The 14,436-nt window shown below is 42.1% G+C and overlaps 1 protein-coding gene across 3 annotated transcripts; it reads right to left on the bottom strand.

The window, feature by feature from the left end:
* Window positions 1-1,978: 1,978 nt before the first annotated feature.
* Window positions 1,979-13,040, bottom strand: slc10a2 (solute carrier family 10 member 2). 3 transcript variants are annotated; one of them, XM_082508355.1, is made up of 7 exons: window positions 12,931-13,040; window positions 8,329-8,838; window positions 7,752-7,870; window positions 6,696-6,784; window positions 6,084-6,259; window positions 5,838-5,995; window positions 1,979-2,694 (listed from the first exon to the last, which is right to left on the bottom strand). In XM_082508355.1, exons 2-7 carry the CDS (start codon window positions 8,724-8,726, stop codon window positions 2,504-2,506), a joined length of 1,131 nt encoding a protein of 376 aa, XP_082364481.1. In that variant the 5' UTR covers window positions 8,727-8,838; window positions 12,931-13,040; the 3' UTR covers window positions 1,979-2,503. The 3 variants fall into 3 exon arrangements, with proteins under 3 accessions (XP_082364481.1, XP_082364482.1, XP_082364483.1); XM_082508356.1 differs by lacking the exon at window positions 12,931-13,040 and adding an exon at window positions 11,111-11,128; XM_082508357.1 differs by having other exon boundaries at window positions 2,625-3,151.
* Between the last annotated feature and the right edge of the window lie 1,396 nt (window positions 13,041-14,436).

The following is a 14,436-nucleotide window of genomic DNA, read 5'->3' as shown; positions in this document are numbered from 1 at the left end:
CATGATCAACCATTTTGAACATGAGTTAATTTTTAATCTGAAATGCTGTTAATATAAAAACAGCCTCCCTAATTAAAAAAACAAAAAACAAATCCACCACGTGAGTGTGTTTAAACCCAGCAGGAGATCCCAGGGCTGTTCCCTGATTAGTGGCTTTATTTTTCATATATTTTATCTTCTTCCTAACTAACGTTATGCAACTTTGCCATTTTCCAGACTGGTTTATGTAAATTATGATTCTTTCACAGGGGTTTCATTCAAATTAATGAGAACATGTTGTAACAGTCACAATGGTGTGGTTTCTCTTTAAGACAATGCAAGGTAAGGGTTAGTAACTTCATAAGTATGCACCTGCACGTGAGCGTATGGACTGGACGGACCTTAAGTCTTTCACCTCTTTAACTACTTGCAATGTTGTAGGAACACTGTGTTGTAGGAACACAGGTTGTGCTTCATGTATGATAAGCGGGCCTTGTAAGGTAGATGTAGAGAATGTGCACTAAAGGACAAGCACTGTGGAATTCCCAGTACCAGTGTGGTCGTGAGTTTTTCTGACTGTCCTGTTAAGTGCTTCTACCGCTTTTCTTAACCACTGAGTACAACCTGTGTTGTTTTAGTTTATTAAAGTCTTTATCTCCTTCCTAATTCCCTTTATGCAACTTTGCCATTACCTATCATTTATCATCTATCATTTATTTTTCAGACTAGTTTATGTAATTCATGATTTCTTCACAGGGGTTTCCTTCAAATTAATCAGATCACGTGTTGTTTCATTTTATTAAAGTTTTCATTTTAAGCACTTGCTGTGTAGTGTACTGTACATGAGTCATCATGAGCTTAGAAACCTAAAACACATCAACGTGATACCTTTTTTTATCCTCTCTGGATGCCCATATCAGTCCATAATGGTGATACCAATATTTAACTTTCATTTGTGAACTAAATTAAATGTTTTACATATAAACATAATACAGATTCTTGAGGAAGTAAACATTTCCATGCTAAATCTGGTGCATCTCATATTAACACATGAAATGTCTATCTGTGTGTTTGCTGCTTTATCCACCAACTCCCTCTACACAATCAAGAGTTGAGCAACCAAACTTGGCACACAGGTACATTTTAGGCCTCTACAGGTTATTATCTATATGGTGGATTTACAAATCTGGTTAATGTTGCCTTCACCCTCCACATCTCCTTGAGTTCTTTTCTCAGCTCTTGGTATTTCTCCAGCTTCTTGTGTTCCGTCTTTCTAATGTTGCTGTCATTTAGGATAGCTACATCTATCACTACAGCCATCTTAATCTGCTTATCCACCACTTCTGTGTCCAATTGGTTAGCCGTAATCACTTTGTCTGTTTGTATCTGGAAGTCCAACAGGATCTTGGCTTGGTTATTCTCGACCACCCTACGGGGTATGTCCTATTTTGACCACGGGACTTCTAGGCCATATTTGGCACAGATGTTCCTGTATACTAAGCTGCACATTCGGTTACGCCGCCCCATGTGTGCCCGGCAGGGCATAAATAACATCCAACAAATATGCTTTTTTAGATAACAACAATAACAAAAATCTGTTTATCTTTATCTACTTTTATGGAGCTGTTACACAGTTAATTCATGCTAACAGCTTTATTGGTAACCATATTTTTTATATAAGAAATGTCACATTTTTCTTTAATGTTATAGCAATCTATTTACATTTTTTCTTGTATTTGTGTAACTTAAACTGATCTGTATACTTTTGGGTTTTCTACATCCTACTTGATTTCTACTTCTTGTCCATTGCATTTATTTAACTGCCAACCCCTCTGCCAAAGCAAGTACAGTTGCACTCAGTTTTTTAAATTGGTGTTTCTTCAGATTATTTGTATGTATCACCACCCACATCTGAGTTATCCTTCTGCGGTAACTGTACCTCAGTGTCACTTCATCAGGCAGGGTCGTTTCAATCACACACTTTGAAAAAAACAAAAAAACAACTCCACAGCACCTTTTACATGACTGGATCTCACATAGATTTTTCTTACGCTGTAACTACATCATTATATCACATTTTGTTCTTTATTGTCATCACTGTGTTCTTGTTGCTTTTGAAATAACAGTAATATCAAATAAATTATGACTGTCACATTACAAAAAACAACAACAACAAAAAACCACCCTGTTTTCCACCACTGAAGCACTCATTAAGAGACACTAACAATGTACAGGCAAAGTGGTTCTAAATATTTACATATGAATAAAAGTAAATAACACATAATTCAGCAGTTGGTCCCCACCACGTTCCCACTTGAAGTTAGATACTGACTGTCCCGGGGAAGAAATTTGTGCAACCCTGTTCAGCTAAAACTTTTCCAAATGGTTTAGTGTGGTGCACATACAGCCTGCAGAGTGCATTGTGTCTTCACAGTAGAGTCTGAATGGTCTGAATGGTGTGTTCAGTGATGCAGTTGTTATTGCTCATACCAACAACCGAACATCTCTGGTTTTCAGGGCTGCATCACAGCTCAGTGCTTTTGTCAGTGCTTTTATCCTTCACATCCGTGTTGTTGCTCTCATCGCCCTCAAAGCCACCATTTTCCCGTGGGCGGTACTTTTGTTCTTCTAGATCAGGATTGTGACCTTCCAAGTACGGAGTGTCACTGTTTGCAGACGAACCGCCACCACAATACCTTTTGTAAAGCTGGAAGCCTGGACAGGAAACAAACCATAGATTCAGAACCAGTGAGCAAACACCTTTGGACAAAACCTTTAAAAGTGGAATAAACAGGACTTCAGTGACAAAGCATCTATGCAAGATGCCATAACAAGACAATTTGAAGCATCCTACGTCTTCTTTTCTGTTCAGTTTCAAAATTAGTAAGCATCTATGATAATCTGTAAACCACTGTTCTCAAATGTTTGGTGCCCAGGACTGAAAGAAAAGTGAAAATTTCAAGGTATTCTGCAGAAGACGGCCTCCATATCATTTTCAACAATGTGAACTCTAACTTCCATCAATCCCCTCACTCCACATTTTCACACATTAAAACCTATGTTTATTCAAGGCTATTCTCACCTCTGTGACATTAAGTAGCCCCATCTTCTCAAACACACAGGCATTGCTAATTTAAGCAAAGTCTTTCCTTCCGATGTGTTCCGATTTGCACTGGGGTATGGCATTAGTGAGATTGTGTTAGGTCCATCTCATCACTGGTAAATGTGCAGGATTACTATTTTTAGGGGGTTTGTTTTAACCCAAACCAAAGTCTTTCTCTCTAAATTACTTAAAATACTTGTAATTACCTAAACCCAACACAGAACCTTTTGGTTTGCAAACTAAAGAGAGTAGAATTGAAAGGAAAAGTGAGGGATGAAAAATAACAGCAAATAAAACATCCCACTAAACAAAAAAACTCCTGGGTGACATAAAAACTCATGAAGATGTTGCACTTAAAATTGTTCATAGATGTTAGAGCATCAGTGCATCAGTGCTAAAGACACAGACACACAACGCCCCGCCATTGATGCTGCAGGTCAGCCAGCTGGCTGCTCAGTTGCCTCAGTGACACGCTTGCACCTGGCTGCGTGGCTGCGTTTCATTACAGCTTCGCTCAGTTTCATCTGGGACAGAGACTGCGTTTCCAGACGATATTATATTTGTTGGGCACGATGGCATCTATGATCACTGTAGTGCCACTTAGACTGGTAAAGATGAGAGTGTTTCAATGCTGGACTCTCTCTCACCACCTGTGTGCATCGCGTCACCTCTGGAGGAGGCTGATGGTAACCGCATCGTGCATGCTAGTTCTCTATCCCTGGACGGAGCCCAGGCTACTGCATCAGGGCTCTCAGATGGGAGGGTGTTGTTTTGCAAGGTGGTGTCCACAGATGCTTCCCTAAGGGGGTGGGGAGCGCTGTGCGAGGGTGCATCAGTGAGAGGGATCTGGTCCGCAGCCCTGCGTGATCTTCACATCAACCACTTAGAGCTGTTAGCAGTGTTCTTAGCTCTCAAACATTTCCGTCCAGTCCTGGAGGGCCAGCATGTCTTATACAGGAAGGACAATTCAACAATAGTCTCTTACATAAACAGTCAGGGAGGGACACCCTCCCTTCCCCTATTAAAGCTGTCTCGCTCTCTGCTGTTATGGTGCAGTGTTCATTTCCCCCAAGGGGGGTACTCTGGTGAAGGAATGGAGGTTGCACCCTTTGATAGTGGCTCAGATTTGGGATCTGTTTGGCAATGCACAGGTAGATCTTTTTTTGCCTCCAGGGTAAATATTCACTGCCCCCTGTTCTTCTCAATAATCGTTCACAATGCAACCTTGGGCATGGACGCGCTAGCGCACCAATGGCCAGTCATGCTCCTGTATGCATTTCCCCCAGTGGAAATGATATCTCCAATTTTAGAGAGATTGCGTCGGCAGTCTCTCTGACTGATTGTAGTGGCCCCTTGGTGGCCCACAGGGTCTTGGTATTCAGAGATAATCAGCCTGCTAGCAGTGAGTCCTTGGCAACTTAGTCAACTTAGCCTCCGCAGGGACCTCTTCTCTCAGGTGGGAGGAGAAATAATTCATTTGCGCCCGGATCTGTGGCGTCTTCATGCTTACCTGCTGAGAGGTCAAACTTGATTGCTAAGGGTCTGCTACCTAGTGTGATAGTGACAATTCAGAACACTACGGCCTCATCCACTAGAGGCTTGTACTGTTAGAAATGGCGAGCCTTCGAGCAATGATGCCAGGACCGCCACACTGTCCCATTCCAGTGCTCTTTTGTGAATGTTTTGAAATTCCTGCAGGAGCTGCTGGATGAGGTCCTTTCATTTTCAACGATTAAGGTTTATTTAGCAGCTATATCTGCTTGTCATTTTGGCTTTGACGGTGTGACACCAGGTGCACATCCCCTCACCATACCTTTTCTGAAAAGGGTTTGTTGGCTGAGACCTGTGCTTAAGTCCAGTGTCCCTGCTTGGGACTTTTCTTTAGTGCTGGAGGCATATGTAGCCCCTCTTTTGAACCCATTGAGTCTGTGGATATGAAATTTCTCTCATATAAGACTGCATCAGTTCTCACTTTGGCTTCAGCAAAGTAAGTGGGTGACCTACATGCGTTGCAGTGCATCCCTCTTGCACAGTTCTCTCCTGATGGCCATAAGGTCGTATTGCGTCCGAATGCTGCCTATTTTCCCAAGGTCAAGCCTGCATCTTATAACTGAATGGAGTTTGAGTTGCTGAGCTTTTGCTTCCCTCCTTTTGCATCTGAGGAGCAGAGGAGGATGCATTCTCTTTGTCCAGTGTGTGTGCTACGTACCCACATTGAGAGCACTCAGAATGTGTGTTTATGTTACCAGCTGTATGTTTATACAGAGCTCTACCTCTGGCTGGATTGGTGAAGCAGACAAAGGCTGTCCCACTGGATTATAGAAGCAAGCTCACTGGCGTACAGCACCAAAGGTCTTGCTTTGCCCCAGGGAGTGAGAGCTCATTCCATCAGGGAATGGCAGCCCCTTTGGCCCTTTTTAAAGGGGTACCTGTAGCTGATATTTGTGTGGCAGCTAGTTGGGCATCACCGCTGCTGTCATAGGTGTCATGATACTTGATCTCTGACACAGATAAACCACCAGAGAAGCATGAAGCATGCTGCAACTCTATTACTGGTTAAACTTGGGTTAAATATTTAATCCTTATATGGCACAGCACCTGGCTCAATCTGTTGACTCAACACAGCAAAAAAACATCACAATGGACGAAAAGAAGGAAAATAAGGAAGCTGCATTCACTGACCAAGAACTAAAAAAAAGTCAAGCGATGCAGGAGAAAATGGCCAATGTATGTGTTGTTTGTTTTAAGGTCTTACATCCCACAAAGACGAGTGCTGACACGAGCTGGAAGATGCTGTAGATGAGGGGGAAGGCAAACATGATTTCCAGCTCCTCTGGGCTGAAGGACAGCTGGACGATAGTGCTGCACAACTGGGCATTCTGGAAACCTGTCTCCAGTGCAATGGTTCGACATCTGAACAAATAAAGGAACAATGACGAACCTCATCAATAAGTCAAATTTTAAATGTAGCTGTGTCAGAAACATTTTGCTGTCACCTCACCTGTACCAGGGTTGACCCACAAAGCGAGCCAGGAAGAACCCAAGGCTCAATCCAATAAAGGGGTAGATGGTGCCAATTATCCACAGGGAGGGAGCAATGGTCCAGGACGACTGGTAGAGGACTCCTCCAACCACAGCTATAACAATAATGAGAACCAAGCCAACAATGGATCCAACCTGTGCACAACATAAACACTCCATTAAAACCCAGTCCAGGTGATTTAACTGGTTCGGCACTGTAAAATGGAAATATCACATCCCCCCAGTATGTATGATGGAAATGCTATTTCTAAAAAGAAACATGTCACAGAGGCACAAGATGTTATAAGTGAAAACATTAAACCTGTAGCATTATATTCAATAAACTGCAGAGCAGGGGTGTCAAACTCCAGGCCTAGAGGGCCGGTGTCCTGCAGGTTTAAGATATCTCCCTGGGTCTACACATCTGATTCAAATGATTAGTTCATTACCAGGCCTCTGGAGAACTTCAAGAAATGTTGAGGTCATTTAGCCATTTAAATCAGCTGAGTTGGATCAAGGAAACATCTAAAGCCTACAGGACACCGGCCCTCGTGGCCTGGAGTTTGACACCTGTGCTGTAGAGTATTCCTACCTTCAGAATCTTTTTTGCCATCTCAGGCCACCTGCGCTTTACGTACATTCCCACAGCAATCGGGATGATTAGGGCTGCCAGAGTGATACCTGATGATGCAAAATAGTAGATTGTGTCTGTGAAGGTACTCAGTCATCCAGGTCATCGTAGTCAAATGAGCTTGCAAAGAAAAGCGTCTGGACTTCTTTAAGTTACTTGAAGACATTTCACCTCTCATCCGACAAGCTTCTTCAGTTCTAAGGTCAAATGGTGGGGAGTCCCAGATATAAACCCAGTGGGAGTATCCCCCCACAGAGGGACAAAAGGACCCCCTGATGATCCTCTAATCGCCTGAGCCAAGGTGTGAAACTGGTTGTGGGTCCCAATCACCCAGTTTCACAACTTGTAACTTTTTTCACTAGACTGCTTCATTAGTCTGCACTACTTCTTCAAAAAAGCAACAAGTTAAACAGAATGTGAACATTATCAGACATGGAAAAATAATGTTCAGTCTAAGTTAAAAAAACAAAATCCAGAAACTTGTGAACAGAGATGAAAAATATATCATTTAAATGAGAGTTTAATACTATTCACTAATGGTGGCTGCAGTGAGCCTGCTTTTGATAGCAGAGCTTTGGCGGGGCGTGGTCTGCGGGGCAGGTGAACATACCTGAGCGCCATCCGCAAACACACCTCACCAGCTTAAAACAGAATGAACTAGGTACTGTTGATGTGTGTAGGCTGTAGCCAAAAAGCTGCAGCCGCATGTGTAAGTCGACAGCCGACAGACTTGCACACGCGGCTGCAGCTTTTCAGGGGATGCAGTGGATGTGCATATTATTAACCTAGCTGCCACAAATGTCTTTGTTCCACCATAAAAGTGATTCTGATGTTAGTTCCGCATAACCTTTCTGCCAGGTAACTTGTGCCCCACCAGTGGGGTGCTCCACACACTTTGAGAACCACTGCCTTAGAGGCAGGAACAGCATTCACAGTTACATCCTGATAATACACATTCTTAAAGGCACATGTTTGAAATTCTTACAGGTGTTTCAGTTCTGCGAGAGCTTTCCTTACCGATACTGTCATACGGGATCTTGATGGTGTCACTGGATGTCCATACACTGGTGTAGATTAAAAGACAGAGAGGCATCATCCCCAAGGCCAGGAGAGAGGAGCAGGTTGTCATACTGATACTGAGGAGCGAAGGATTTGGACACTGATGAGTTTTCTGCATTTGTCCCTAGCTGTGCTTATACACACTAACACAATTTGTTTTATTTAAATAGTGCATTAACATTGAATAAATGTAAATAAAACTCTAGACCAATAAAAACTTGTAATACATTAATTCTGTTGTTCTCCTGCCAGGTAGCTACACAACAAGAAAGTCTTCCTTAAAATAGCTTAAGAGTGTTCTGGGATCCAAAAAACATGAAAATGTTCTATTTAGTTTACATACACAAGAGAAACAAATAGTTATCATAGAGTAAACATAGTGGTCCTCTAAGAGCAGCACTTGGTGATAGTAGGGAAAAAAGAAGGTTCCTTTTTTAACAGGGAGAAACCACCAGCTGAAAAAGGCTCAGAGAAGTCTGCTCTTTAACATAAAGGGAAAAAGAAAAAATAGCAATGAACCTGCCCAAGGTCTCACCTGAGGTCCATGTCTCCTTCCAACCAGTAGCAGATGATGTTGGAGTTTGAGCCACCTGGACAGCAGCCCATGATGATGATGACCACTGCCTGCACAGCCTGGACCCCAAAAGCCAGTGACAAGGCAAAAGCTGTGAAAGGCATAATGCCAAACTGGCAGAGGAAGCCAATGATAATGCCCCATGGCTTCTTAATGTGGCCCCACAGCTTTGCAGTTTCCACTGTGCAGCCCATGGAGAACATGACCATTGCGAGCATGATGGTGAGGACCGTGCTCATCACTACTCCCAGGATGGCATTGAAGTTACTGGGAGGAACAAGGCAGTCTGTGCCCGAGCAGGCTGTGGCAGCATTGTCACAGATAGCTGGCAGCATAGTGGTTGGCTTCAGCATGGACATTGTTGTGGCAGAAGAAGAATATCAGCAGATCCTTAAAACTTGCACACACTTTGGGGCTAGGGTCCTTGAAATGAGACGAGTCCAGTTTCTCCCCCTGTCCAGGAAAATGGACCTGACAAAGAGAAGGAGTGAGCTTGGATCACTGCCCTTTATGCCCACGGTTCCAAAGCCAAATAAAATTTGCCCGAAAGATAAAAAATTAACCAATAGTCTATGTTTTATGGGGTCAGCGTTCAAAACACATGCATATAAAAAAGAAAATCCCAATGAAATATGAAATGCCATTGGACCTTGGCTCCATTTTTTATAGCCACGTGGGTTTTAAATTTTTATTGGACTCTCATGTCATCAAGCATCATCATGCAGGAAAAGCCACAGAGCACATGTTCTTTGCACAGTTCCCATAACATTCCCAATATAAAGGCATGCAGCTTACACAATCATAAAAGAAAGTGTAGAAATATTTTTTGCATTGATAGGAAAAGAGCACATAAATTGGGGGTGGGGGGTGGGCTAGAGGTGATTTGTCTGTGGTGTCATTCATTTTTGCATTTTGATTTTACATTTTTTTTATGTGCCATAGGTCTAATTATATAGAGAATCAAGATGCTGTAAAACAATAAAACATGAAAGGATGAAAATGTTTACGGGCACTTCATGTCAATATACCAGGTGTGGAAACAATAAAAAGTCAAAGTGTCCTGATAGAAATTTAAGGGCTATCACAAGGATAGTACCAGCATCATCAACATAAAAACAGTTTACCTAATAAAAGAAGAAAAGAAATCTGCCACATGAGCATGTTTAAACCCACCAGGAGATCCCTGGGCTGTTCTCTAATTGGTGGCTTTATTTTCCAGATATATTTTATTGCCTTCCTAACTGACTTTATGCAACTTTGCAGTCTGGGTCGTTGTGTCCTTGGGCAAGACACTTCACCTACCGCCTACTGGTGATGGCCAAAGGGTCCGATGGGGCGATATGGCAGCCTTGCCCCAGGGCAGCTGTGGCTACAACTGTAGCTTGCCTTCACCAGTGTATGAATGTGAGAGTGAAGGAATAGTGGTATTGTAAAGCGCTTTGAGGGTCCCGAAAAGCGCTATATAAATGCAATCCATTATTATTATTTTTCATCTATCATTTATTTTTCAGACTAGTTTATGTAATTTATGATTCTTTCACAGGGGTTTCCTTCATATTAATCAGATCATGTGTTGTTTCATTTTAGTAAAGTCTTCATTTTAAGCACTCACTATGTAATGTACTGTACATGAGTCATCATGAGGTTAGAAACCTAAAACACACCAACGCAATACCTTTTTAAATCCTCTCTGGATGCCCATATCAGTCCATAATGGTCATGTCAATGTCTAACTTTCATTCTTGAACTGAACTGAATGTTTTACATATAAATATATTGCGGGTTATTGAGGAACTAAGCATTTCCATGCTAAATCCTGACATTAGTGCATCTCACTTTAACACATGAAGTGTCTGTCTGTCTGTGTGTTTGCTACTTTATCCACCAACTCCCTTAACACAGTTGAGCAACTGAACTTGGCACACAGGTACATTTTAGGCCCCTAAAGGCTCTTATCTACAGAGTGGATGCCACGTGGTTGCCAGGTCAAGACACTAAAATGATTTATGCACATATAACATCCTATTAAACAACATTGGTATTTTCATTTCATGGTAGTAAAATGTAATTTATATCCACAATAACTCATTTATGCATGACAGCAAAAGTAGGACCAAAGTAGTATGTTTTTGCATTTTTGCACCACAACACCACCCCATCAGTTTAATTTAATCAAAATAAGACCATGTTTATATTTACAAATCTGATTAATAAATGTTTTATTTTAATCCCATCATGTTGCCTAAAACATGAGGACATTCCTACCTAGCAATGGGCTAAAATGATAAATAAAATTACAAAAAAATCCCGTCTTGCCCCTTCAGGCACTCTATCCTTCAAGCTTGGGTTCTCTACCACAGGCTAATGATATATGTAGTATAGCTACATCTATTGACCACCCTATGGGGAGTGTCCTATTTTGAACTCGTGACTTCCAGGCCATACAGATATTCTGTCATGGTCCTGCGGCCATGACTCAGTGACTTTGTGTTTGTGTTCCTTATTGTTATTATTCTCTTTATTATTCTTGGGCTGTTTTGGGATGGTTTGTGTTTTGGGATTTTAGATACTGGGTTTTGGGTTTGTGCTCCCTCTATTGGTCCCTGGTGTTAGTGTTCCCCTGTCTCGTCAGGTTAATCAGGTCCAGCTGTGTCTCCCACCTGTGTGTGATTTCCCAGTGTCTCTCTGTGTACTTATAGTGTGTGTTTGCCTCTGTTCCTCGTCGCGTCGTCTGTATTCATACCTTGTGAAATCCCCTGCGTGCTCTCCCTGCTGTTCTCCCTTCATGTTCAGGTTTGCCACTCCTTTGTGTAGTTTATCCCAGTTTAGTTCGTCCTTAGTTCTGTTTGCCATCTCCACTTTATGTCTGGTATTGTTAATAAATCACCCTTCACATCTGAATAAGTGCTGCATTTGAGTCCTCCTTCCACTCTTCACACGGCTGCTGCCCCGAACCGTGACATATTCCTGTATACTATGCCGATCAGTTCGTTATAGCCAGGGGTGGACATAACGAATTACAAATACTCACGTTACTGTAATTAAGTAGATTTTTTGGGTACTTGTACTTTTATGAGTAATTTTTCAAGTGTGTAATTTTACTCATACTTGAGTACAACTTACACCATGTAATCTGCTTGGCTACTTATAAAATCAAAAGTCGCTACTGAGTACACCCACAATTTGAATTAATATTCAAACCTTTCATCTGCATTTTTGCAGCCAATAACGCTGTGCAATAGCGACCGCGCCAATTTAAGACGTAAGCAAAGAATAAACTCCGCTGCAGCAGCAGGCACAGGTGTCTAGAGGTGCTAAATGGTGGAGTATAAACTACTTTATAGACGGAAGATTTGGAGACAAAGAAGCCAAAATGAAGACAGAGGACCCTGCTCTTGCTCTTGACGAAGGCGGTCGCACTTTTCTCCTCTCCTCCTCCTCCTCTCCCTTATCTTCCCTGCTTAGCTTCTTATGTCCTTGTCTTGTCTTGTGTTTTTTTTTTGTTTGTTTGTTTGTTTTCCCCACCATCCCCCCACCCCTTTACCCCTGTATGGCTCTCAACTTCATCACATTCGTGTATCCAAACAGCCCATATTTACACCCGTCTATACACAAGAATCAGCACAACATTCAAGAACTCTGATCAGAAGGGCCTAACCAAGGATAAATTCAGGGTAAACCCAGAGGAATTTACGTCATCTCTATATTCTGTCAAGTCCAAAGACGGTAATACTGAAAGAAATGGTCCCCAAATTTTTTTAAAGGTTCCGTATTTCCCTTTTACACTATGCGATATCTTCTCAGGTGTACAGTAGGATGCTAACTCATTAATCCAATATCTCAGTGTTGGAGAATTTTCAGATTTCCAATGTGTCAGAATACATTTTTTAACTGCAGTACTTGCAAGTAAAATAAAATATTTCTTGTGGTAATCCACGTTTATAGAATCTATGTCACCTAAAATCCATAGTTTTGGGTCCATTTCGACTTGGATCCCAATCACCCTTGAAATTATTTCAGTAGTCCGTCTCCAGAACTCCTCTATTACTGGGCAATTCCACAGCATATGAAGGAGATCACCATCTATCACCTTACATCTCAAACATTTGGGAGAGTAATTAATATCAATTTTATGTAATCTGTAAGGTGTATAATATGTCCTGTGGAATATATTAAATTGCATTTGTCTATGATTTGTGGAAATTAACATGGTCTGTGCCTGTTCCATTAGATGGTACCCTTCTACCTCTTCATAAACATAGCCCAGATCTGCCTCCCATTTTCTTTTCAGAGCCGTTTTGTTGTAGTCAGGTAATTTTTCATTAATAATAGTGTATATTGAAGATGCTATTCCTTTTATTGACTTCCATGGTTTGGTGCAAAGATGCGTTTCAAAAGGACTTTCTTTGGGAATCTCAGGGAAAGTTCCTTTGGTTTTTTCTTTGATCCAGTCTCTTATTTGTAGAAATTTAAAAAAATTTTGGTCTGGAAGTTTAAATTTTTCCTTTAGTTGTTGGAAGTCAATAAATGTGTCATTATTGTATAGATCGTGTTTTTACTTACTTTTCCCTGGAACATTCTCTCACAGTCTGTTCTCTAAAACCTAAAAGAGGAATTATGGATTGGATCAACTGGTCACTAAATGCAATCGACACCCCTTTCTCAACGAGAAGTTTGAGCTTGGGTGAGCCTGAGTGCTGAATAGGGATGGGTACCGGTGTCCGGTGCCATGATGGCACCGGTTCTGATATAAACGGTAGTAACCAGACCGAAAAGCAGCGCACATTTCGGTGCTTTATTTCGGTGCTTTTTTTTCCTGAGCTGTGATACACTTCTAGCCAATCATTTTACGTTTCCGAGGATAGTAGGCGGGGCCAGGTACGTACGTTCTGTTAGAGCAGAGCTACAGATTAAAAATGTCCAAGGCGAAGCGGTCAAAAGTCTGCCTGTACTTCACAGCAAAATATGCAAACTCAGCAGCCTGCAACAAGTGCTTTAAGCTGATACTGTGATACTGTCAAAGGAGGTAACACCAAGAATCCGATTAAACAGCTGGCGACGCATAGCGTTTTTTTTAAAAGCCGAGAAATGCGCCGTATTTGATAGCTTGCTGCCAGACCTCACACCGTGCACGTCGGGTGGGTTGCCAGTTATCGGACCCGGAGCAACATCCCCCAAAAACCCGAAGAATAGAGTCCTGGCCCCTAGCCCTGCCAGTGTAGCAGAAATGATGACGGATGATGATGTAGCAGCAGCCGTTCTTCTCTGCGTGAGTAGCTTCATGTTGTTCGTGTGTAATTTACGTTGAGTAGGCTAACCACGTTATTACATGAATGCATGTAAGGTGAACTAGCAAACATCATCATAGCTACATGCGGCTGTCTTCTTGTTTGATGGCAGATGCTCCCTTCACCCTGGCCAAAAAGGCTAAAATGACCAAAGAAAAAGTGGGAAACAGTTAAACATGAGAGGTTTTTGGACAAAGTTTGTGTTTTTTCCATTGATTAAGCACTGCTTCCAGCCAAGAGTGATGCCATATATGCCACATAGCTGCAGAAAAGGCACACATTGTTGTCTTTTTACAAAAAAACCCAGCTGAACATGAGAGGTTTTTGGACAAAGTTTGTGTTCTCCATTCTTTAAGCACCGGTTCGAGCACCGTTTAAGCACCGGCACCGTTTCAAAAGTACAGATTTGGCACCGGTATCGGATAAAACCTAAACGATACCCATCCCTAGTGCTGAAGATATCTACCTATTCGGAACCATGGTAACAGGGTTCTGGCTGATCGGAGCTGGCTTGGCCCTGACTTATCGAAGAATTAAGAAAGCGGAACCGGCTGTTCAAACCCCCACAAGGCTGCCCGCTGGGATTGGAACGATGGGAGAGGTGTGAGTTTCTCAAAATGGGCTCATTGATAAGATCTTGGAGAGGCTACGGCTGCTGAATAAGATCTCTGACTGCAGACTGGATACATCTCAGAAGGGCTAGCCCGAAATATCATCTCTGGGCGCAAATTGGATGACATCTCGGGGAGGCACACTGCCGTGAGTTCTCAGAAATCGTCTC

The sequence above is a fragment of the Aulonocara stuartgranti genome, assembly GCF_965226115.1.
Source record: "Aulonocara stuartgranti genome assembly, chromosome: 16".
Lineage (NCBI taxonomy): Eukaryota > Metazoa > Chordata > Actinopteri > Cichliformes > Cichlidae > Aulonocara > Aulonocara stuartgranti.
Note: the sequence above shows the minus strand (reverse complement) of the source record. Positions and strands in the feature narration are given on the sequence as shown.

What these genes read in the sequence shown, in the direction of transcription:
- slc10a2 (XM_082508355.1), bottom strand. Translation starts at nt 8,726, where the DNA reads ATGTCCATGCTGAAGCCAACCACTATGCTGCCAGCTATCTGTGACAAT. An exon ending in GATCCCGTATGACAGTATCG is followed by an intron (nt 6,785 to 7,751) that starts GTAAGGAAAGCT and finishes TTGCATCATCAG; the next exon opens with GTATCACTCTGGCAGCCCTA. An exon ending in AGCACTCGTCTTTGTGGGAT is followed by an intron (nt 2,695 to 5,837) that starts GTAAGACCTTAA and finishes TTTCCTGTCCAG; the next exon opens with GCTTCCAGCTTTACAAAAGG.